Consider the following 21,801-nt stretch of genomic DNA (forward strand, 5'->3'; position numbering starts at 1 on the left):
GTTAATATGTATATGAATTAATTTGCTCAACATTGTGCAAAAATATCACTATAGCTAGGGTGACCCAATGTCCCGATTTTATAGGGACAGTCCCGATTTTGGGGGCTTTTTCTTATATAGGCTCCTATTACTCCCTACCCCCATCCCGATTTTTTAAACTTACTATCTGGTCACTCTAACAATAGCTGAACTGTGTTTATTAGGCAGAGATGCCCTTTTTAATGTAGCTGTGAATTTAAAACATCCTATTGCGATGAAATCTTCCCGTGTTAAAATATCCTTTAAAAAAATCAAACCAAACCAAATATTTGCTGAGATCAAAACATCTTTTATGCTTATGAACATATATTGCAAACATTTTCTAATAATCTCTAAACAAGACCATAAGTGAGTCCTTAGACAATATAAATCACGAATGGAACTTTAATTCTCCTCTTTTTCAAAGTTCTAGCAGCATGTCACTGATTTACTTTTGACAGCATCACTTTGTAACCAGTTACTTGTAACCTGTACATTTCAATCCCAGTTTAAAGCATTTGGCTTTGACAAATTAATTTTAGAAGCCTTTCTGTCCAGTTAGGCAGCACAATTTTCAAACAGATTAGATGCCAGTTACCTTTCTCACCATCTTAATTCCTTGGTGCAAACAGGCAATGCTGCCTTTTTTCTAATTCTGATGTAAACTAACATGAAATTTTGATTTTCTTTTTATATTTTTCTGTGTAGTTTAATGAGAATTGTATCATCTCAACAAAGAGGCTAAAACACAATAGTAACTTTTAATCCTTCACATTCTTTACAACACTGAATAACATTGGGCTGATTTAACTCTACAGACTAACATTCCTCTCCCAACCCTCCAGATTGATAATAGAAGGTGATATCTACAGGGGATCTGCATCATCCACATTTCAGGGTTGGCAGCCACAGAGCAGATAAATAATATTACTTAAAATTTATTTTTTGTAGAAGCACAGAGCACCCCATTGCAACTCTCAGAGTTACCGTCTGCTTTGTTCTTCATTCTTTAATTTCTGGTTGTGTGGCAGCAAAAAAGTTGAGAGCTATAAAACTGAATTTCCTTATTACAGTAAATGCCTCATTTTAATAACAGACTCGTCCTATTACAAATAAAACATGTCTAAGAAGAGTAGGGTAGACTGCTGATCTTGGCATGGAATCTTATGAAGAACTTTCTGTAGAGGGTTATACACTGATGAACATTCCAGGTTTATTGATTTAAAGACAAGAATGTTGGTTCCAAATCTCAGAATGAACATACAATTAAAATCAATTTCATAGCCAATGAAAAAGACTGAAGGACAGTCAAACTATTCTGGGCTCTCTTATACATACAGCGTTTGAGTAGATTCAAGGTTAACTTCATGCAGGATATGAGGCTATCCAAACTTGTCTTTAGTTTTATGTTCATTTAAAAGACTCGTATTCATGAAATGAAAGTCAGTCAATTAAAACTAGCTGATTCATGGCAGAAATCACTATTGTTTCCTTTGATGCTATTCTATTAATGTGTGATCGGCTTTTAATCTAACACTCAGAACCAAAGCAGCTATTTGGCTTTCATTTTTTGATTGATTTTTTTTCTCCTTTCATATGTTTATTCATTACTAAGACTGTGAAATACATCCCAATTAGTGTCGGGGATTAAGAGAATGTCAGATTCTCGTTGACTTTAATGGGCTTTGGCTCAGTCCCTACATTCTTTGATATGCTGCACTTTTTGTTAGGACGATGTACTAGCAATGTACAAACATATTATTATTGTAGCACTCCACAACCCCAGTCATGGACCAGACTCCATTGTGCTAGGTGCTGTACAAAAATGATCCATGTAATAGAAAGCAAATCTTGGACAGATTCATAGATTTTAAGCCCAGAAGGATCTATTAGAGCAGGGATTCTCAACCTTTTTCTTTCTGAGGCCCCCCCCAACATGCTATATTGTGCCACGTGTGCCCCAATAACTGGTTTTCTGCAGATAAAAGCCAGAGCCAGCGTTAAGGGGTAGCAAGCAGGGCAATTGCCTGCCCCCCCCCCACGAAGCTACATTGCTCAGGCTTTGGCTTCAGCCCTGGTTGATGGAGCTCAGGGCCCCAGGCTTCAGCCCCATGCGGTGAGGCTTTGAATTTCTGCCCTGTGCCTCAGCGAGTCTAACACTGACCATGCTTGGAGGATCCCCTGAAACCTGCTCGCGGCCCCCCCAGGACTCCTGGACTCCTAGTTGAGAACCACTGTATTAGATCATCTTGTCTGACCTTCTGTACACCACAGGCCATAGAATTCCACCCATTTACCCTTGTATGGAATCGTGCTAGCCTATGCACAACTGAGACATTAGAGCTGATAGGATATACTAATAAATTGTCTTTCTATCTGTGACTGGTGGGAAGCTGCTTCTTCTAAACCTAAACTGCCTCTTTTGGGGTGAAGCTTGTTGGCACACTGAGCAAGGGGTTGCCAGCTGCATGCATGATCTTTGCGGGGTGATGCTGTTAAACTTTAGGCCTTGTGAAACTGCAGAGTCTCATCTGTGTTTAGAATGCATCTCGTTCTTGCATCATGCTGCTATCTTAATGGTGTTTTTCTGCTTCAGCATTTCAACCTCTCACTGAAACTCCAAACGTTGAAACTATTTGAGTTCAGCCCAGGTCAGTTATGACCAAAAATTGTCATGGCTGTTGGGCAAAATGAATCGGTAGGTCTCAGGGTAGTTTCTAGTAGGCAAGTCTTCTCATCACAAACCTCGCTGCTGCAAGCGCCATTAACTGGCAGCTTGGACATTCGCCCCAGCAGAGAGGCTAATGACCGATGGGCCTGAAGCGGTGATCCTGGTCGCAGTGCACTGGTGTGGGGAAGTTGGCGCTGTTGCTATGGCCATGTCTCATTTGCTGTAGCTCTTCCAGAACACTAAGAGTAAACCCCCTGCAATAAACAGACAACGTGTCCATTTCTAAAATGATGGCCAAAGTTCCACGGCACACTGTTTGTGTTCCACGTTGGTACTGCTAAGGTCTTGATGTTGTTTTCTTTGCTACAAGTTCTACTTACATTTGACCACTGTCACTTGCGATCTTATCCTGTCGTGGCATGTGTGCATCACAGCTACACTGTGGGGTCATGGGATTTCCTGAAAGCGTCTCTCTCCTTGCTTGAGAGCTCAAGCAATACACATATTTATTATTGTCGGGGTTTTGCCCTCTACACTGAATGTTTTTGCCAAGACTCTCCACATTTTCTGTGTGTTTATCGGTATGCAGAACTCTGTCTATGTGCTTCTAAAGCACCCAATCTCTCTGGTATCTGAGCATTAACCTGGGTATTATGCTTACAGTATGGAGTCTGTGTACGGGGGCTGACTGATAGTTTGATCTTGAACAAGTCATTTGGGCCAACATTTTCATGTGTGTGCCTACAGTGAGGCACTTAAATCTGTTTGAAAGCAATGGACTAAATGGGCTGGTTTCCAGGGGTGCTGAGGGTGGACCCACTGAGAACTGCTGAGTGCTCAGCACTTTTGAAAATGAGGAGTTATGTGCCTATGTTTAGGCACCCATGTTTGGAATTTGAGCCTTGCCTCCTGTATCTATCTGCTTGCTAACAAAATGCATACAGTTATACTTGTGAGACTTCACTAACTGGTTGAACAGCACTTTGAGATCCTCAAATTAAGGGGACAATCAAAGGGGAAATTCTTGTTCTTTTGATCATTTCACAGACCGGATTTGATCTGCTGACGGCCATTGTGAACCATAAACAGATAGGACTGGTTTGACTCCATAGTCCCTTGCACTAAGGGTGAGCTCTTTGTACAGAGCTGCCTGTGTAGACTGCTTGCACCTTAGGCTGCATTAATTCCCCACTCTCTGCTGTGTGCTTTACAGGGCTGTCTGGGGTAGCAGGGTCTCTGGCAGTGCATTTCCACAAGACCTGTGCCACTAGCCTGCTGGAAGGTGGTGCAGGGGGCCACGGAGTCAGTCTGGGTGTTGCAAAGTCTTATTGCACATGGCCCTGTGCCTCTTGTGGATTCCCGGGATGCACTAATAAACTGCCCCCTCCTCTCCTCCGGTGTGATGACTGGGGAGAACGCCCCAAGAGAAACCTTAAGGAGTTTCTGTCTCCCGTGGATTTTTCTACAGCCCGTAACATTTCTCCTTTTTGTGGTAACACTGTGTGTGCTTCAATATGAGAAAACCTTGTTCCTTGAGGCAGGAGACACACCTGTTAGACTCCAGAGTTTCAGACTGTTGGTGGATGGAGGGGGTTGGCTAGACAATACATATTACTATGATTAAATGTTCCTAATTTATTTTCATAAGGCTGGTTTCACATCTCAGTGCAATGGGACCATTCCCTGCATTTGTTTGCCTGACTGCATGGAAATCACTTTTACCTCTGTCTAAAAACGGTATCTACTGCTAATAGGAGCTGGGATCTAACGTTAGCCATTTTTCAGCACCATGCCAGTTCATTGTACTGCAGCAATGGCAAATGCTATGGTGAAACTGATGGGTACTGCAGGCATTTCAGTCTCTGTGTCCTATGTCTGGGGCAGGCTACTGATCACTTTTGCAGTGAGTAGGCAGATTTTTCAGTTTGGTTCTTGAAAGGGTATAAACAATGGAGTACAGTAAATGCATGATTGCTGCTGGAATGGTGGGATGCTGTGTGGCTGCATGGGTTGTCAAACTGTGGATGTCTCAGGGAATGAATGGGGATCTAGTGGATATGGTTGAGAGGCCTTCCTACTATATTTTTTTAACAGGTCTTTTTTATCAGTTGAAAAAAGTCACAGTCTGCAACACGTTTCTGCAGCAAATAAAAATGGCCAGATATACTCTGGTGAAATCTCTTCTCTCCAGGGGAGAGTTTTCAGAGTCTAATACATGAATGCAAAGTGTTTCAGAGTCTAATCCATGAATGTTTCAGAGTCTAATCCATGTTAACAACAAGGAGTCCAGTGGCACCTTAAAGACTAACGGATTTATTTGGGTATAAGCTTTCGTGGGTAAAAAACCCTCACTTCTTCAGATGCATGGAGTGAAAGTTACAGATCACTCCATGCAGCTGAAGAAGTGAGGTTTTTTACCCACGAAAGCTTATGCCCAAATAAATCTGTTAGTCTTTAAGGTGCCACCGGACTCCTTGTTGTTTTTGTGGATACAGTCTAACATGGCTACCCCCGATACTTAATCCATGTTAGTGTTTCAGAGTCTAATCCACAAATGCAAATGCTTATTGATCTCTGGGAGAATTCAGGTCTTTGGAATAATTCTAATCACTTGCTGGGATTAACTCATGTTATTTCCAGTGTTTTAATGTCCACAACAACTACTAGGATTGACAGTGAACTAATCGTGGATTTATGTATATAGTCCCAAACATTCCTTGACTAGGAAGCCTACCTCTGCAGTGCAGAACAAAGACTAACTGATATCCTTTAGTCCCACAATGGGTCCAGTGGGAAAACAAGATCATGATCAGATTCTGATCTCACTGACATCCATGTAAATCCTGTGTAACTCAACTGAAGCCAAAGATGTATCTCTGGAATTCTGTCAGTGTGAGGGGAGAATCTTATTCCCCTGTCTTTGAGACACGTGACAGAAGAAGCCAGAGTTTGCACATGTTGTTTGCCAAGAATTAGGGTATTGCAGGCATCTCAGTATCTGTATCCTGTGCTTGGAGCAGGATACTGATCACTTTAGTAGGAAGCAGGCAGATTTTCCAATTTGGTTCAGGAGAGAGTATACATGATGGATTACAGTAAATGCATATTTGCTGCAGAAATGTTGAGATGTATGAGTGTGACATGTTTGTAATCTGAGACCCGAATGAACAAAAGAAAATGAAGTGGGAAAGACTTAATAATCACTCCTGGTATTTGGCAAACTGAAGATGTAACTGAGATCAGAACTTGATTCATACTGCATTTACCGCTGTGGAGTAACTGATTTTTAAATAGGTATGTAGAGAGCCACATTCTGATCTCAGTTACACTGGTGTGTGTATACCTGAAGTGACTCCACTCAGCTTAATGGTATTATTCTGGATTGACACCAGTACAGCTGAGAGTGGAATTTAGCTCATATTACTTGTGTCTCATGTTAGACAGTCTATGTGAAAGCCAAGCAATAGCATCAGTGTAAAAGATATTTTAAAAATCTATCCTGGTTTTAAATGTCATTTGATAAGGCTGGTGAATCTTTCCTTAGTTTAGCCATACTTCCTGAGTATCTGTATGAATTCGGGGGAGACAGTCTTTTCACATGGATGGATATTTGGTTATTTACCAACTAAAATTTGTTTTTAAACTTGAATATAAATGGGTGGCTTTGATTAAGTAGGTCCCTCTAATTCTTTCCCCTTTTTCTGTTACCCCTCAGTTCTGTCTGTATACAATCCCTCTGGAAGTGACCCGGGGTGAAATCCTGGCCCCTGTGAAATCAATGGGAGTTTTGTCATTCACTTTAGTGTGGCCATAATTTCAGTGAGTTTCTACTCAGTGGCCATTGGATCTATTGCCTGTCTTTTCCCCCAGCCTCCCTTTTCCCTAGGGTATAAAATATTGCTATAAATATTTTAAAGACTGCACTTTATTCTTTCCAGTTTACTGCATTCTGGGGACTGGTTTCCAGTGCTGATCTTTCCATCTTGATTCGACTAGCAATTCTGGGAAGCTGAATCTCAGTAGTTCAGCTGCAGTTTCTCTCTCTCTCCTAAGATGGAAACTATTCAGGGTCTGAGCTTAGCAGACGTGTTTGATACTTAAGACGCCTGCAGGTGCAGGGCAGATTTTGTTTTCAGTTCCTCAAAAATGTAGTATGGCCTGATACAGTTGCCTTGACAACACCTATATTGGTCGATGGGGCTCTCCCTTGACAGCTCTGGTTGCTTTTTATAGCTTTTAAAACAAGTCACCATGAAACATTCAACAACAGAAAATATTTTCAGTTTGAAAGTGCCGTTAAAAAAAAACAGCCTCCTTACTCTCAGTGTTGTATGCTTGCTGTGGCTCATCAGCACAGTGCAGCTGCGCGGCACCAGGAGTGTTGTGCCACGTATTTTAATTGAACTCATATCAGATACAGTCCTGGCTCCTTAATATTCCAGCTGTCCTGCAAGGGCAATTCCTGCTCTTCAGTGCCATTTGATTGAATTCACTTTGAGTTCCTGTAAAAAAAACCCAACACCTCTTTCTCACAGCTCAGGTGGACTTTTTTTAAGGCTCCAGGGCTGTAACTGCCATGTTACATGGGGAGACATATGTAGGTGTTAAACATGTATACTTCTGAAAATGCTTTTGTGTTTTAGCACAGCAGTTCTTGGGCTTGTTTTCTTAAGATTGCATTGCCCATGGTACTACCTTAGGGCCATGTTCTGATGTCCTTACATTACATAGTATCTTCAGAATGCCCCCATTACATTCACCGTGTAATATGACCAACAGTATCAGAATCGGGCCCATAGACATTAGAGAGGGAAAAGGATGATTAGGTTATTTTGTCCATTCTTCTGTCACTGTAAGATATTTGCCAGTGCTTTTACCCAGTCTAGTTTTAAATGACTCAAACAATGGAGTTTCCATCATTTACCTTGGGGATTATTCTACAGTCTAAAAGAATGTACTCTGAGGTTGTTTCCTCTGAGGTTCTGTCCAGCTTAGATTTAATAACAAGATACAAATCCATATGGGACCTGAGTGAAATAGGAACTTGCCTGGGTGACAGGATATTAGCAAAGCCTATGGTCATGAACACAAATTAAGAAAAGAGGCTCAAAGAGGATATTGGGAAGAACATCATCACTCACTGTTAGTAGGTTATGGAATCAGCTTTCAAGGAAAATAGATGCTGTAGGACAAGGTTTTTAAACCTGAGCGTCTAAAGTAAGGCTCCTAAGTTTATATTTAGACACCTAAAAAGTGATCATGAAGAACATAAGAAGGGCCATTCTGGGTCAGACCGATGGTCCACCTAGCTGTATCCTGTCTTCTAAACAGGGCAATTTTGACAGATTCATCGCCTGTCCTCCAGTCCCAACTTCTGGCAGTTGGAGGCTTAGGGACATCCAGAGCACAGGGTTGCATCCCTGCCCATCCCTCCAGGAACTTATCTAATTCTTTTTTGAACCCAGTTAATCTTCTGGCCTTCACAACATCCCACGGCAATGAGTTCCATGGATTGACTGTGCGTTGTATGAAGTACTTCCTTATGTTTGTTTTAAATCTTCTGCCTATTCATTTCATTGGGTGACCCCTGGTTCTTATGTTATGTGAAGGGGTAAATTACACCTCCCTATTCACTTTCTCCACATCAGTCATGATTAAATAGACTTCTATCATAGCCCCTTTTAGTTATCTCTTTTCTAAGATAAACAGTTCCAGTCTTTTAAATATCATGGAAATTGTTCCATACCCTCATCATTTTTGTTGCCCTTCTCTGTACTTTTTCCAGTTCTAATATATCTTTCTTGAGGTAGGGTGACCAGAACTGCACACAGTATTCAAGGTGTGGGCGGATTTATATAGTAGCATTATGATATTTTCTGTTTTATTATCTGTCCCTTTCCTAATGGTTCCTAACACATTGTTAGCGTTTTTGACAGCTGCTGGACATTGAACAGATGTTTTCAGAGAACTATCTGTGATAACTCCAAGATCTCTTTCTTGACTTGTAACAGCTAATTTAGACCCCATCATTTTGTATATATTGTTGGGATTATTTTTTCCAATAAGCATTACTTGACACTAATCAAGACTGGATTTCATCTGCCATTTTCATAGAATCATAGAATATCAGGGTTGGAAGGGACCTCAGGAGGTCATCTAGTCCAACCCCCTGCTCAAAGCAGGACGAATTCCCAACTAAATCATCCCAGCCAGGGCTCTGTCAAGCCTGACCTTAAAAACCTTTAAGGAAGGCGATTCCACCACCTTCCTAGGTAACCCATTCCAGTGCTTCAGCACCCTCCTAGTGAAAAAGTTTTTCCTAATATACAAACTAAAGCTCCCCCACTGCAACTTGAGACCATTACTCCTTGTTCTGTCATCAGGTACCACTGAGAACAGTCCAGATCCATCCTCTTTGGAACCCTGTTTCAGATAGTTGAAAGCAGCTATCAAATCCCCCCTCATTCTTCTCTTCTGCAGACTAAACAATCCCAACGTTGCCCAGTCACCCAGCTTTATGAGATCCCTTTGTAACTCTTCGCAGTCTGCTTTGAACTTTACTGTCTTGAGTACTTTTGTATCGTTTGCAAATTTTGCCATCTCACTGTTTGTTCTCTTTTCCAGATCATTTATGAACATGTGGAAGAGCCCTGGTCCTAGTATAGATCCTTGTGGGACCCCACTATTTATTTAGGACTCTCTCCATTGCATAAACCAACCGTTTATTCCTACCCTTTGTTTCCAATCTATAAACCAGTTATTGATCCATGAGAGGACCTTCCTTCTTATCCCATGACAGCTGACTTTGCTTAAGAGTCTTTGGTGAGGGACCTTGTCAAAGGCTTTCTGAAAGTCCAAGTACACTCTGTCCACTGGATTACCCTTGTCTAAATGCTTGTTGACACCCTCAAATAATTCTAACAGATTGGTGAGGCATGATTTCCCTTTACAAAGGCCTTGTTGATGCTTCCTTAACATATTGTGTTTATCTATGTGTCTCATAATTTTGCTCTTTAGTATAGTTTCAACCAATTTGCCTGGTGCTGAAGTTAGGCTTACTGGCCTGTAATTGCCAGGATGGCCTCTGGAACCTTTCTAAACTTATTGACTTTAATAGGATTTGTGGGTGCTCAGCTTCTCTGAAAATCAGACCCCTTCTATTTAGATGCTTAAATATAGATTTAGGAGCCTATCCTAAGGCATCTAGGTTTGTAGATTTTGGCTGTAAGGGGTCACAAAATTTCCAGCTAGTCCATGACTGCTTGGGTACTCTGGACATTTCTTCAACAGCTGCTGGAAAGCAGAAAGAGGGCTGGTTGGACTAATACCCAGGTTTCCTAGTTGTATTTTTAGTCAACAAGAAAACTGAGAACCCTAAACCCTTTTCAGCTTTCCATTTGACTAACCCCAGAGAAGTGATTAAGATGTAAGGTTTAACTAATTATGGGAGACAGAGTGTATTATTCATCTGTTTGGTGGGAAAAGTCTGCTTTTCTTCAAGGAGAGGAGAATTCATATTTGTTCAGATTTAGCCAGAGCAACTCACGCTCCTACACTCACACACATTGCTTTGAGGAATAAATTCTGTGTTTGTAGTGGAGATATTTACTGTATTTATTTAACCTTGGAGGAAGAAAAATGCTATCTATCTATCTATCTATCTATCTATCTATCTATCTATCTATCTATCTATCTATCATCTAGTTATGATGAATCTGAAAAAAGAAGAGACAGCTTGAGAACTAGGTAGGCTGAGTATTGGGTAATTCTCAAGATCATAACATCTAGCTTTTATAGGTCTGTGTTCAAAAGTCCACTGAAGTCAATGGAGAGACTCATTGACTTCAATGGGCTTTGGATCAGGTGCATGTAACACTCTTCAATCCTAGATCAAAAAAATGCTTTGGCGGGGAAGTGCCCATAATCCTCACTTTACTAATGGGGAAACTGAGGCACAGAGCAATGCTGTGACTTGCCTAAGGTGACACAGTAGGACAGAAACAGGCTCTCCTGATTTCCAGTCTAGTGCCTTACACACTGGGCCATGCTGCTTCTCAGAAAGATGACCTCCATAAACATCTTTATTATTCCTGACTTCTGAAAGGCTAAGTGGAGAAATTCAGTATCCAGGGCTGTCAGTTTAGCATCTCTCACTAGCCTCAGATTCACTGTAAAACTCTCTGTAACATGTCTTTTCAGCCTGGCAGAAATGGCATGTGATGATTCGTCCATGGTAAGTGCCAGCCATTTAATGACTTAGAGAGCCAGGGAAAGCAAACACAGACATTGCTATCTTCTCAATCAGAGTACACATCACATGCCGTAGTGGTTTTTTCTGAGCTACAGAGAGCAATTGTAAAAGTGATGGCTTCATTCCAATTCTTCCAAAGCTCCAGGCCCTGGAGTCCTGGACAAAGCCACCGAAGTCCTGAAAATTCGTTCGGCCTTGGGTTTGTAAAGGATTTCACAACAGGGTTTTTAATGGAGAGGAATCTTCAGCAGCATGCAGTTATTACACTGTTACATAGAATCACTGAAAGGGCCCTTGAGAAATCATCTAGTTCAGCTCCGTGTGCTGAGGCAGAACCGCATAAATGTAGACCATCCCTGACAGGAGTTTGTCTAACTTGTTCTTAACTTCCAATGATGAGGCTTTCACAGCCTTCTTAGAAGCCTAGTTCAGTGCATAACTATCCTCATAGTTCTAACATTTCCTCTAATATCTAGCCTAAATCTCCCTTGGTGCTGATTAAGCCCATTACTTCATGTTAGTCCATGAAGTTTCATGTTACTAACATGTTAGTTTCAAACAAACCAATTCTGTGGCTACTGTCTAGGAAGAATAAACTAATGTGATATCTGTGTCCTGTCATTTGCCCCACAGGATCATGAAAATGAAAGGGGTGAAATCCTGGCCCCACTGAAGTTAATGGTAAAACTCCCACTGTCTTCCACGGGATGGGATTTCACCCATAACATCTAAGTGCAGATACCACTTGATAACAGGACTCAGAGCAGACAGATCAGTACAGCTGCTACATTCAATAGCACAGCTGGCTCGTCTTCTGTTTTTAGTCCCTCGGGACCTCTCTCTGTGCTATTCTCATGGGTGAGGTTCACTCACCTATTGGGTATCTGTGTAAGACTCTTCACATCGTGGTAATACAGCAGAGGGGAAAGTGTGAGTGGGGTGGCCATGCAGAAGGGTCTTTGTATGCCATGAAGTTCAGGGGGTCTCTGTGCTGGCCCTGAATGTGGTGGGTCAGGGCAGGGGACATGGAATTCATAATTAAATGGCTCCAGTGTCCAAAAACCCCGGCACAGCGGAGATGAGATTTCAGTAGATAGGCTGGGATAGCAGCTAGCAAGGGTGCTGCACACTGCCTGTATACTGGCGGCTAGGGGGTGGCTTTTCTTTCCATGTCCGCCCAACCATACAATGTTTGATCACTTGGACTTTGTGTAGGGAGGGGTGAACCTCATCCTTGCTGCGCCATGTGATGGCTAGAAAGGATGGTTCTTTTTGTGACTGGGGAGTGACAGCCTGATCCTACCACATAGCCTTCAATAGGAACAGGAACCAGCCCTGAATGAGTTGAAATTGTGGGAACAGGTATCTGGGAGTCAGATGATTTGGGGTCTATAACCTGCTGTACCACTGACTCACTGTGTGACCTTGGGCAAGTCTCTTAACCCCACTGCACCTTCATTTCCCCATATGTAAAAGGGAGATAAAAGTAGTTAGGGTCCTTCTTCATGGGGGTGTTGTGAAGCTTAATTCATGAAAGTTGCACAGAAGAGAGTTCAAGGTTCTGGCATCACTGTTTTCCACAAAGGGTGTGTTTTGGTTCTGTTTTGAGAATACCGATTTCCATGAACAAGCTTTACCGTAATAAACATGCAGTTGGGACACTCATGGAGAGTTATTTGCTTGTCCTTTTTGCCCGCGTGATTCATATTAACTAGTTTCAAGTTCTCTCAAAGATATTAAGGTTAGTCATTTGGTTCTGTGCTCTTTAATGTCTGGCCCCTAGAGCTGGAGGAAAATTTTCATTCAAAAAATGCTTCCCAGCCAGAAATGGCCTTTTTTCTACATTAAAATTTACATGACAAATTATAGTTTCTTTCAAAATTTTCTATTTTTGATTAAAAGAATGAAAAAAACAAGAACATTTCTGTGAAACAAACTGAAATAAAATTTTAACTGCCTTTGAAAATTTTCACAAGAAATACTATGTCTGACACTGTCTACTGACTGCAATTTGGTAGACATGTGATAATGATATTACACTAAAGTAATCTAAATAATAATCATGTGGGTTGGGCATGTATTATTATGATAAACTGTGACACAGGGAGGTTGAGTGACTTCCCAAGATCACACAGGGAATCAGTTGGCCAGGAGTCCTGGCTGCCCATCTCTTGCTCTTACCACTAGACAATACTTCCTCCCAATGCACAACAGCTTGTGTATTTGAACATCACTGATTTCAGCCAAGCATATGGCATGGCTCTTTTGGAGAGGGGCACCAATGAAGTGTATTAAAGCTGTTGACCTTGGCAGGACAGTGTCTTGTAGGTCAGGGCGGTGGTTATCTGTCTAACCTAATCTGGCAAACCTGTGGAAGGGATCCTAGTAACTTCTGCAGGTAACCTCTCCGCACCTGAAGAGCCCGTGGCGGAGGGGGTTTGCTGAACAGTGTTGCTATGGCGAGGAGCCCTGCTGTGTGGAGGACAGGAGCACTCTGGGTAGCATGCAGGGTCAGGTTTAAGGACTAGGTTCAACAGACCCATGCCTCTGTCTTGGCTGTGGGGATCACCTAATGATGGCACAATCCCAGCCCACCACTATGTTCACCAAGGATATTAGTGTGCGGGCCAGAGGAACATCCCTTCGTAACAATGGCAGCAACTCCCATGGATTTCCTTGGGTGCTCTGCACCTTGTCGGATTGAGCCCATGTAGCCTCCTCCAGGAAGGATCTCAGAGCACTCTACCAATATGAAGGCCATGATCCCTTTCTTCACAATGAAGGGCACTTTACTCCAGGAGTCGGCCCAATGATTTCAGTGTCACTATCTGTAAAGTAAGGTGCTACTCAGGGTGTGAGTAAGGGAGAGTGGATCAGAATCTGGCCTTAACTGATTAAGTTTCACACTACCCCGGTCAGGCAGGGAAATAGTATTACTCCCATTTGGCAAAATGTCTATGGACTGCTTAAGCCCTAGGGTGAATATGACCCAGTGTGAGTTGCTGCAGAGGTTAGAGTGGCATGTGAGGCTTATGATTAGTTAGTAGCTAAATGTGAGCAGTAACATTTTAAAGTGCCATTTTTCACCTAAAGGGGTTAATCACATGGCACATTTCACAATAATGAAGTGACATTTTTTCATTGCACTTGTGTAACATGGATTTTGTTTTTAGAAATCAAGGACACAATGTTCAACTCTGGAGGCTGAAACGTAGGCACTCAAATCTGTATTTAAGCTTTTGTGTAAAGAGACCTGGTTTTCCGAGCTGTGGAGACATCCGCAACTCCCATTAACTTCAGTGGATTCACTCCTGATTTATACTGGTATGAGTGGGGTCAGAATCAGGCCCTTTATATGTAGCACAGAGTATGTTGTAAGATCTGGTGGCACATGGACCATGGTTGTGTGACCCATAGACAGCAGGGAGCTGTAATGTTGCTGAGAGAATAATATCATATACTCCTTGTATCCTGATGGATCCCAGATTAGTTCACCAGTCCTGCAGTCCTTACTCATGTGAGTAGTTCCACTGAAGTCAATGGCTAAAAGTTGCAGGATGGACACACTAATTACCTATAGTACTTCTGGGGTGGTAGGGCAGTAGCATTCTGCACACTGCATGCTGGAAGGGGAGGGGATAAATTGACCATGGATACCCTGATTCTTATTTGAAAAGCGCTCTGGGATATTAGTGTCCCTCCAGGGAAGATAGGACCTTCTTTTAAGAACTCATCCTCCCTCCCACTGCCCACAGTAAATTGCATAGTACTCCATTTATTTACTCCATCTGAGTTCACTTTATTTCAATCGTCACATTAAAAACACGTGAGAGAACAGATGCTGTTTCATTGATTTCATTTATTTATTCATTTTTGAAGTTGAAACATGAGAAAAGCAGGAAACCTCATTAGGCAGCAGGGTGAAATCAGGCAGGGCCTGGTTATCCAGTACCGTTAGCAAGGGGTAAGGCAGGAGTTGAGACCTGGAAGATCTCGGTCATCATATTTTGGGAGGGAAAAAAAAAAGAATAAGACGGATAGTTACATAAACAAAGCATAAGAAAGGCTGCAAAGAGGCGGCAGGGATCTTTCCCTGGGAGCCCCCTACTGCGTACAATCCGATCTCTTGAAACTCTTGACAAGAGAGCCCGTCACGGTTTCGTGCGTCACCTCGCAGCTATAGGTGTTGTGCGCGTTGTAGTCAGCTTTCGAAAGCGTCAGGGTGCTGCTCAGGCTGTACGTGCTGTCAGAAGAATCTTGCTGCTTCGTGCTGGTGAGGACACCAGTCGGCGGGGTGACTGTATCCGTTTTCCAGGCCACATTCAAGGCACTTGGGTAGAAGCCATTCACCAGGCACACCAAGGTGACTGATTCCTTAGACAGCTGGTCGGCTGATGGGGGAAAGATGAACACCGAAGGCTTGGCATTGTCTCTACCTGCAAAAAAGGAGAGCACAGAATACGGTGTTAATGACAACTGACCTAGGAGTAGATAGTAACACCGAGCATGGATGTAGCCGTACACAACTATCAGGCCAAATCATTCTTGCCTTACTTATGTGAGTAGTTCATCCATGTGTGATTGAGGCAAGCTGGATTCGGCCCATTAACTAATTCATTCTCCCAATACTCTTGGTAGGTAGGGAAATATCATCATTATTCCCATTTTATTGATGGGGAAACTGAGGCATGGAGAGGTTAAGTGACACAGGTCAGAATACAGAGGGAGTCAGTGTACATAGACCATATAGGGTATCAATTCAGGTTTAAGAAAACACAGGGCCAGGTCCTCTGAGGGTGTAAATCAGCACAGCTCCATGGACTCTAATGGGCTCTTCGGATTGACACCCGCTGAGAATCTGCCTCATCATACCTGGTTTCATTTTGCTTATCACCTTGGCACTGCTTGTGTGCGGAAGTGCTTCCCCATGTGAGGAAGGGCTGCACAACCTGGCCCTGAGTGACGCGAGAGCCTTTGATATTAGCGTAAGAGACATGTAATGCCCTGGAAAATGGCCTCACCCAAGAGATACCAGGGCAAGGTGCCAGTGTGACAGCTCTGGAGGTTAAAGTCCTGTTTATCAACAGACAAGATACAGCTCATGTAGCAGTAGCAGTGCGAGCTTCCCACCACCATGCCTATATTCCTCAATCCTGAGCTAGGGGAAGGCTCGCAGAGGGTGAGAAGGTGCTTCCCACTCAACCCTGGAGCTCTTTGTTGAGATTGCCAACCAGGATGCTAACTGATGCCATGTACATGACAACATGAACCCCCCGTCTCCCCTGGAAACTGTGACCTAGAGGGGAAAGGCTCCAGGGGTGAAATCTGGGCCCCACTGAAGTTCATATTAGTTTTCCCATTGACTCTACTGGAGCCAGGATTTCACTCCAGATTTCTCTCATTGCCAATCCCCTAAGCCATCTAATTCCTTACAGCCTGTTTTTCAGAGGTGCTAAGTACACGTCCCTCCACTTATAGTCAATGGGAGATACAGGTGCTCAGTACTTTTAATATCAGAAACATGATTCTCCTCTCACACCAGTAAACTGCATGACTCCATTGACTTCAGTAGAGTCAACCCATTATATGCAGGTGGAAATAAGAAGAGAATCAGGCTCCAGACCCACAGAGTATTATTAATATTTTTCCTACTGCAACCGTCATGTACGACTTGAACTAAAAACTCAAGAACTATTATAAAAAAGGTCAGTGTGCAGCTAGAGAAAGACATGAAGTTAAGACTGTGGCAACCTTTAGCATAGCACCTTGGAGTGAGTGTTGGTGTATCTCACTTTGTGTCACATAATCACTAAATGGGCCAGATTCTGATCTTGGTGACAGATTTAAATCTTATGTAACTGAGTAAAATCTCTCCCCATATGTCAATATTCAAACTCTTGAAAACTAGGACCCAATCCTGCAATCCTTCCCCAGATAATACTCCCCCTGATTTCAGTGGCAATTTTATCTGAGCAAAGACTGCAGGCAGGATCAAGTACTAATTTTGTAAAGATCTGAAGAAAACATAACATAGATCACATCTTGGAAAACCAAGTCAAAATCATTCAGTTCACTCAGTCTCCTGCTTTGCTGCTGTACAAGCTAAAATAATATCTAAGCACTGATACTAGCAAAATTGGAGCCCAGACTTTTAAAATTTCTTGGGATTCCAGAAAAATACTCATATGTTTTTACACTTATCTTAGCAAATGTACAGTATAAGATAATAGACCTGATTTTCCTTTCATTTAAACCAGTGTTAAACTGGTATAACCTCATAGCTCCACAAACTTCAGAGGTGGAGTGAGAGCACTTCTGATTTCAGTGGAGTCACACCTGATTTACACCAGCCTGAGAGGAGAATCATGCTATCTATATCTATAGCTATCTATATCTGTATCTATGGACAGATAGATACCATACATTTGATAGCCTCTGTAACACATTTGAAATAACACCACATTTTATATATTATACTACAAACGATATATAGCCCCAAACAATTTTTTAAAGTATTTTTGACTTGTTTGTGAAATACAGTAATTAAAATATATATATATATAATTTCATTGGATTGTCCTCCACAATGGCCTCATCACTATATTTTTTTAAAATTCAAAATATATATGAGTAAAGCATTGTGTCAAAGCTACTGAAAAAAAATCTTTTGTAAGATAATCAGTAAAACAACAACTTAAAATATATGAATCAATTGCATTTTTCTATCAGAATATTTTTAGAAGAGTTATCAATTTTTTCCTAGTGCAAAATAAAAATAAACTGTATACCGCTGCTACATCTGCTTTCATAGATACGTTACTATAGTTGATATGACAAATGTCAAAATTATTTTTGTAGATCTTAAAATTAAATTCTTTAAAACAATGATGAGATGCATTGGATAGATACACAGCTAACAATGATTAGATGCAGCTAACTTAAATCTTATCGATTACAGCTAGCAATTAATAAGAGAGGATGATTTAGTCAGACTCTACCATACTCTAACTACAACATATTTTACATTTACCTCCACATTTGTGCTGCTGGCTTCCAATTAACTTATTTTGTGCAGGTTAAGTATTATTTTAACAGGAATGTTTGTCTGCTCTTAGCTAGGTTTTTAGTATTTTCTCTTCATTTCTTAAACTATTTTTTTCTAAAACTGGACTTTTCTCGTTAACATCAGTCTAATCTATTTTATCAATCTAGTCCAATCTAATCTGTTTAATCAGTCATCAGTATGTTGATGACTGTGGTATCTGGGCACACCGCTTACAGTATTTAAGAGACAATTTCCAGTTTCTCTTAATGGGATGTACTGCCAAAATGCTCAATTAAAACAAAAACACTTGTATATGATTTGATCCAAGTTCTACTGAAGTCAATGGGAGTATTTCTAGTGACTTCAGTGGCTGCTGGATCATGACCTTCATTGTGAAACTTCGGGATTTTTCCACTTCAAATCTATAGACAAGAGGGTGGCTGAACTTTTACTAACAGTGTTGATAGCCTCAGATGAAGACCCAGGACCAACATTGTCAATAGCCTACAATTCAGCCATCATATTCTTGTTTGGAAATAAAATTAGACTTTTCTTTAAACATTCCCAGTTGATTTTTAATCCTTGCAATTAAATGTAAGGACTTGACAACTAATGACCGGGAATGGGGTGAGACAGCAAGGAAAGGGACAGAGGGAAAAAACAGCATTTTTTCACATTTGTGCATTAAATCAAGCAAAAACAAAGGAAGTGTGGATTAATCACAAATAAAATGCACTTACGTTTTATCTCCAACTTGGTCCCTTTGCCAAAAGTGATCCACAGTGATTATCTATACCCTTCCTCTTTTACAGAAATCTTTTAATTGCACAACTGAATGGGCTCTCCATTGTAAGTAAGTTAATTTACGTAAAATAGAGCCGTTTAGCCCAAATTCCATCTAGGGAGGTGGAAGTATTTTCCACTCTTGAGGCCAGCTATATTTTATATAAATACTTCACATATCTACAGCCTCAGTAAGTTTGACAGCGATCCCATTTCATGAATTACAGACAAAAATTGTGAATATGGACAAATTGGACACAGAAAATCAGAAGAGAGTTCAAAAATGCACTTACGTTTTATCTCCAACTTGGTCCCCTTCCCGAAAGTGAACCACAGTGAGTGCCTGTGAACTTCCCCCTCTACAAAAACCCTTTTACGGTGCAACTAAATGGCCTGTCAACTTTAAGTGGGTCAATTTATGTAAAATATAACAATTTAGCCCAAATTTCATTTTTTGGAGGTGAAGGTATTTTCTGTCCTCAAAGACAGGGTTATTTCAAACACTTTACAAATCTATGATGAGAGCAAGTCTGTCAGCACTCACATTTCACAAATTGCAGATACCCCCCTGCCAAAAAAATTGTGAAAATAGGCAAACTGGACAAAGAGAATTGGAAGAGAGTAAAAAATGCACTTACGTTTTATCTCCAGCTTGGTCCCTTTGCCAAAGGTGACCCACAGTGATTGCCTATCAACTTCCTCTCCTACAGAAACCTATTTACTGTGTAGCTAAGTGAGCCCACAGTAGGCTGGCTAATTCATGCAGTATGTAACATTTAGCTCTAAAATTCCACCTAAGGAGGTAAAGGTGTTTTCTTTCCTCGAGGATACATTTATTTTATGCACTTTACCAGTCTCATCTCCCGGTAATTCTCTTAGCATTCTCATATAGCCAATTACCCCAATGCAAAAAAACCCCCAAAAACATGAAAATGGACAAATGTGACAAAGAAAACTGAAGAGCATTGAGAAAAATGTACTTACGTTTGATCTCTACCCGCGTCCCTTTGCCGAAAGTGTACCACAGTGCTTCCTTGCTACCTGTTCCCTCTACAAAAACCTCAGTTCCTCCTAACCTAGGCCATTAGCTGCATCAGTGGTACAGTATGTTTTAGAAAAATGGGTCCAGAGCCTTTGTTAGTGTAAATCAGCACTAACTCCGATGTTTGAGAATGGGGAATACTGCACCGATTAACGTCAGCTGAGGGTCTGGCCAACAACATTTTTGACCACTACCAGACATGTAACATTTACTGAATTTCACTGGTCTGGAATGAACAGCAAAATCCTACTTTCTTCAAATTAATCTCTTTTCTATTACAATTGAACTACATCTCCCCTGAAAACCATCCTTTACCTGCAATTTCCAACACCAACAGATATTCACTTTATAATTTGACAGCGTTAATGAATACAAATTTAAAGACAGAATAGACAGCGAAAACAGAATCATTTCAAGGTACTTACGTTTTATTTCTACCTTGGTTCCTTTACCGAACGTCCACCACAGTGATCAGTTCCTATTGCCTCGCCGTACAAAAACCTGAGAGCAGAAAGGGAAGGGGCATTCGGTTCACTTGCTAAAGCTTATTTCCCCTATAAAAATGTTTTTTCCATTGTGCAAAACTGAGAATTCAGTGCTAGGTCGAGTGACCTTGGTTTCATTATCTATAAACAGTCAAGAAGTTAGATAGAAGTTAAGATCAGATCAATACATTCTATCTTCTCTCCCATCCCTCTGCTCCCACATCCGCATTGACACATATTGTAGCCCTAGTCACATGCTGTATTACCTTGAAAGCATAAATGCTGAAACTATTAAACCTGGGTCCAAGTGCAAAGTTTGGATCCTGATTCAAACTTTTCCAAAGTTCAGGATGTTCAGATGCAGGATTTTGGTTCACGTCCAACTCCAGAAAATGTAGATGTGGTATTGAGCACCCCACCCAGATTTTGCATGAGCTGCAGAGCTTGTTTCACATACAGCAAACCATACATTGACAAAATACTTGCACAAACAAATAGGCAATGAACTTCATTCTGCTCTCTCTCACGTAGGTATAAATTAGGAGTTACTTCACTGAGATCAATGGAGTTCTACCAGTGTTAGCATGGAACTTGCTGGATATTTTCTGTACCAGGCCAAGGAAGGATGCGGGGCCTAGAAATTCTTGCATAGAAAAGGAAAACACTGCAGCTGGGAACTTTCTAAGGGATGACAGAAGGTTGCCATGGTGCACAGAATGCTGATCTAGCATGATTTAGCTGAGTAATATTTAGTTTCAGAGTAGCAGCCGTGTTAGTCTGTATCCGCAAAAAGAACAGGAGTACTTGTGGCACCTTAGAGACTAACAAATTTATTTCAGCATGAGCTTTCATGAGCTACAGGTCACTTCTTCAGATGCATAGAATGGAACGCAAAGACAGGAGATATTTTAGTGAACTCAGCTGGTGCTCAAACACTACCAAATTAGGTGGCGTTTACCTACAGCTCAGAGAGATGTTGACGTGAGATTGTGTCTGGGAGACCAGGCTGCATGCCAGTATCAGTTCCTTCATCACGTTCACAGCACCAGCTGCCACATCATTATCACTGTTGCCTTCTGCTATTGAGGCATCCAGCAGCCAGGTCTGTTCTGCACTCTGAATAAGACTCCTGGATGATGGGGTTGTTGTGGAGAAGAACTCTTATTTCTTGAATGACTCTGATGAGCTGTAGGGTTCTTTAGAAGCACTTCTAATCCCCATGGGACAAAACAAATAAAGGCTACCAACTTCATCAAAGATGCCAATTTCCCCCTGTTTATAACCAGGGTACCTGAGACCATCCCATCTAGGCTGAAAACCAAAAGGCACTCCCAGCTCAAAGTCATGCAGTACCTTGAGAAAGGTTAGCCCTGACTGTACTAACCCAGGCCAGATGGTGAAGGACCTGAGCCCAATACTGAAACCATCCTAGGTGTCTCCAAAGTGGCTGAACACAACTCCCTTGTGCCTAGGGATGGCTCTGCTACATCTCCCATCCCCACCGTG

At 41.6% G+C, this 21,801-nt stretch overlaps 1 gene segment (V, D, J or C); it reads right to left on the reverse strand.

Moving 5' to 3' along the window:
* Positions 1-14,781: 14,781 nt before the first annotated feature.
* The window catches only part of LOC120406467, a 69,966-nt gene continuing 62,946 nt past the window's right edge, over positions 14,782-21,801 (reverse strand). The window contains 2 exon segments of the V gene segment in view: positions 14,782-15,376; positions 20,236-20,273. Of these exon segments, the coding sequence occupies positions 15,045-15,376; positions 20,236-20,273 (370 nt within the window).

This window comes from Mauremys reevesii, linkage group 5 (assembly GCF_016161935.1).
Source record: "Mauremys reevesii isolate NIE-2019 linkage group 5, ASM1616193v1, whole genome shotgun sequence".
Taxonomy (NCBI): domain Eukaryota; kingdom Metazoa; phylum Chordata; order Testudines; family Geoemydidae; genus Mauremys; species Mauremys reevesii.